Raw genomic sequence first — 4,053 nt, 5'->3', positions numbered from 1 at the left:
TGTGTCGGGTCTCCTATTGTGTCTGACTGTGTCTGGGAGAGCATCGAGTGGTCATACCCTCTGTGTGTGTGCGTGAGAGTCAAAGAGAGGTCAGTCAAAGTGGAATGGGCCAGAGCGTCACACTGTGCAGCGACAGTGGAGGGTTGGATATTCTTGAGGTCAGCTGGTCAAAGGTCATTCAGCCCTTATGTTGATTTCAAAGCAGAAATCACTACATGTGGAAAATTGCATTTAAACATGTGAATACAATGCCATCATAGCCAGGATCGACACTGCAACTGACCAAGCAGGTTCTCTCATTTAGTTAGCAATAGCCAGGAAGTTAGCTAATGCTATTAAAAACTATCAAAAGCAAACCACTATTAGCAACCTGCATTTGGCTAACAGCGAACCTAATTGGATAATATATTTCTTATATTGCAAAAATTAATAATGACATACACTGACCAGCACATAAACACATGCATAAGCCCATTCAACATAACGCTCACTCTATCATCGAAGACATACAGCCTGAGCAGTTAAGTGATAATAAAGACATGAGCACCTTTTGCAATAGCTTAACTTTTACACAAACAAATAACATCCACAAACCGAGTTTCAGTCGTAGCTTCTCCTGCTTGTTAGATAAATTCATCTCCTCCTCTTTTTGAAACATTATTTCATAATAAAATGTCTCAGTCAAACTCATTCCTTAATTCAGTTAAGCAATCGTTTACTTATCATAAGCAATGTCTGAGTAACCTGTAAACTTAGGAACAGTCACAATTTATTAGGAGTAGAGCCTTTAACACATAGTCTTTGTGGAGGATTGTGAAAACCAGTTGAGGAAGGAGAAAAGTGTTAGTTGGAGGCAGTATAAAAATGCCACAAAACATGTCATTGTAAAATGACTGCATGTCAAAGAAAGCTGTTATAAATGCAAAATCCAAAATATTAAAGCATATGAATTAAAGCAAAGTTCTTACATGTTCAGTCAGCATGAACACTTTCACCAGACAGGCATATATGCATGTGGTAATTATGTTGAAGATAGTTTCTGTGTTCTATGTTTCTATGAGGCATTTGTCATACTGCTAAATAACATCTGGGAGATTGGACTGTGTTTTGGTTATGTTATATGAAATAAAAGAGATAAATAAATGAGATATGCCGAGCAATGTTTATAACTCTGTGAGTTAATATAGGTTTGGGGGACTGTAGGAAGACAAGCAAACCCTTCCCCCCCCAGTTCTGTCTTTTTGGACAACCATCTGTTAGACCTCAGACTTAGTGAAAACACTCAAATGACACAGCTGGGGTTTAGAGGAGGGTATTTAAATGTTTGTGGCTGCCTGTTGGTTGGCCACGTAGTCAGAGTTGAACTTGAAGATGGAAAAAAAGGTGGTGAAGTTTTGGTTATAGGATAAGGGGAAGGCAAATATTGGTTATAGTTTGGATAAGATGTCCTCTGAAATGAAAATTAGGCAGTTTTGCATCCTCTGAAGTGAGAGAACGGCCGCTACGTGTGTGTGTGTGTGGAGGGGGTCCTCTGTTGGTAGGACAATGAGACAGTGGGAGCTGCAGCAGTTTGCTGAAAGATGACTCATCCTTTGCTGTCTTCCAAAATCACATTTCCTCCCACATCTGTCCTTCTTTTTGTCTCCTCATCCAAATGCTTTCTCTTTTGGGCAGCTTCTAACCTCCTTCTCTTCTTCTGCCGTCCCTCTTTGCTAAAAAATAATTGTGTGTTTCTCTTAGCAAACATTAGCTCATTTTAAGGTTTTAGCATAGGTTTTATTATTTTTGGGGTAATAAATTTTAAATCTAGAATTCACGAGGACAGTTGGGTAGTACTGTGGGGCTCACTGTAACATAATCAGTGAGACTGAATCAATGTTTTGGTAATTAAAAATGACATTAGGCAAGAAAATCCCCCCAGCAGACTAGTAACTAGAAACTCGGAAAGGCTTTCAGTTAATATGAGGAACCAGCTGAATTGCAGTGGAAATTTCCTACCAAATTAGCTCAGACAATCTAACAGAAAGATTCCTGCATAATGAATTGAAGTTACTCCTATCTCTTTGTCTATCCCATACTTCTGGAAAATAAACTGAAGCACAAAAATGTGTGATAAGCACTCTGAAATTATATTTGTGAATGCTCAAAAACAAAGCATTTGCCCCTTGGCAGGCTTATTTATGTTTGTGCTTATTTGGTAACTCTGGTCCAGGGAACACCAGGTGATCTGGCTTGGTACGGAAGGTCAGTTCTGTGATGTCACTTCCCCTTCCTCTCCGGATATTCCCAGCATTCTACTGCCAGCAGCCAGGAACTCTGGGAACTGAGAGCAGGAAGCCTGGCTCCTTTGGAAGAGTGAAAATTAAAAGAGGGCAAATAGCCTAGGATTAGTTGAGATATTATGTGATATTTCTGCAGCAGTGAATGACTCATCATTTTCTGCTAAATGTATTCAAATCTGTGTGAATCTAATTGAGATTGTGTGATATATCTGTGAAACACCAACAGAGAAATATTGCCCCCTCCTGGCTTTTCTTCATGTCTTTTTTGTCTGGATTATTTAGTCCTCATCCTTTTGAATGAGAGAGCACACCAAACCTTCTCCCCTTTAACTCCACCTAGTACATTAATCAAAGCCCACTATAGGCTATCTCAAAATACAGTGTAATAACAATGAAAGCATTAGAGGTTAAAATACTCTATAATACAGCTTAAGAATAAAAATAACTTTGCTGATCCCAAAGGGAAATTCATATTTTTGACATAGCTCGTCTGCTATTAACATGAGAGTTTAAAAGCCTGCTGGCTGTGGGTGCGAATGATTTCTCTGTTTTACAATGGTGAGAGAGGAGTCTTCCATTACTGATGTTTTTTGTTCCATCAAGATGCTGTAAAGTGTGTTATCAGAGTTATTCAAGATGGCATACACCCAGATAATAATGCGTAATTACAATGCAAGAAGTATATTGGGATACTCTGTAATACAGTTTGCACCCCTGATAATAAAGAAGTGGAGGTTAGGATTCTCTATAACAGAGCCTGCACATGGATAATAATGTGTAATTACAATTGAATGAAAATTTTATGGTGATAAAAATTAGACTGAAACAATTACATGATAAATGCCAGGAAATAGCCACTTAGGTCTGGGACTATATCATGAAGTGCTAATACACTATTCTTATCAAGGTCTAAGAATAGATCCTTTTATAACTGTAAGTATGCAAAACATCTATGTGACATGAAAATATCACATTCATATAAACTACCACAGCCATGGCTATAATTATTAGCACATTATGGGATTAACAATGTAGGATCATACAATATAATTTATGGCCAGGATATTCTGAGGTCCATGCAATAAATAACAGAAGAATTTATTGATGATTGTTGTAGGGTGATCCTAATAGCATTTTCACCCTTACATGTCTCAAACAGTTTGTTTAATTATAATATTAGGAAATGTTTCTTATTTAGATTTGTTGATAGAGTCCCTGAGCACCGGAAAGTATACCATAAACATGCATACTGTGTCATTTTTGATACTGTCACCAAGGAGAAGTATATTCTTTCAGCTGTAATCATTAGTGTATGCAATTCACGTGTGTATGGTTGCATGTTGGTACTTTTTCTATGATGTTCACCGCAAAACACATTAAAGACTGTGCACAGTATTTGTTCTGTGAACCAGAAAGACTGCAACATCCGGAAGGAGGGAGGGGAACATGAGCGTTTGGCTCTAAACCTTAAATGATGGGGACCTCTGCTGGTAACATTTCACATGATATTTTTTTGAGTAGGAAATACCACAAAGGTGTTATATTTCAGCACACAAAATTGTTTATAATGGTATTCATCTACCTGGTCTGTTCATTTTCACACATTGAGTCAGGGAAGCTGATTCAGTCTAAACTAATAAGTGCTATAAAATTTTTGATCCAAGCAAAAATTCGAAACCACACAGAAAACACAGGTGTTGCTGTGATGTTATAACTGGTATTGCAAGAAGTAACAGTGTGTGAATGTGTGTGTGAATGGGTGGATGACTGG

At 37.9% G+C, this 4,053-nt stretch overlaps 1 protein-coding gene across 1 annotated transcript in view; it reads right to left on the bottom strand.

Annotated features, from left to right (window-relative positions):
* Nucleotides 1–623: 623 nt before the first annotated feature.
* The window catches only part of ambp (alpha-1-microglobulin/bikunin precursor), an 8,430-nt gene continuing 5,000 nt past the window's right edge, over nucleotides 624–4,053 (bottom strand). The window contains exon 10 of the mRNA XM_005729291.1: nucleotides 624–643. Within this exon, the coding sequence (XP_005729348.1) occupies nucleotides 624–643 (20 nt within the window). The remainder of the gene's footprint in view (nucleotides 644–4,053) is intronic.

The sequence above is a fragment of the Pundamilia nyererei genome, unplaced genomic scaffold (genome assembly GCF_000239375.1).
Source record: "Pundamilia nyererei isolate P.nyererei 1_Seehausen unplaced genomic scaffold, PunNye1.0 scaffold00032, whole genome shotgun sequence".
Lineage (NCBI taxonomy): Eukaryota > Metazoa > Chordata > Actinopteri > Cichliformes > Cichlidae > Pundamilia > Pundamilia nyererei.
Note: the sequence above shows the minus strand (reverse complement) of the source record. Positions and strands in the feature narration are given on the sequence as shown.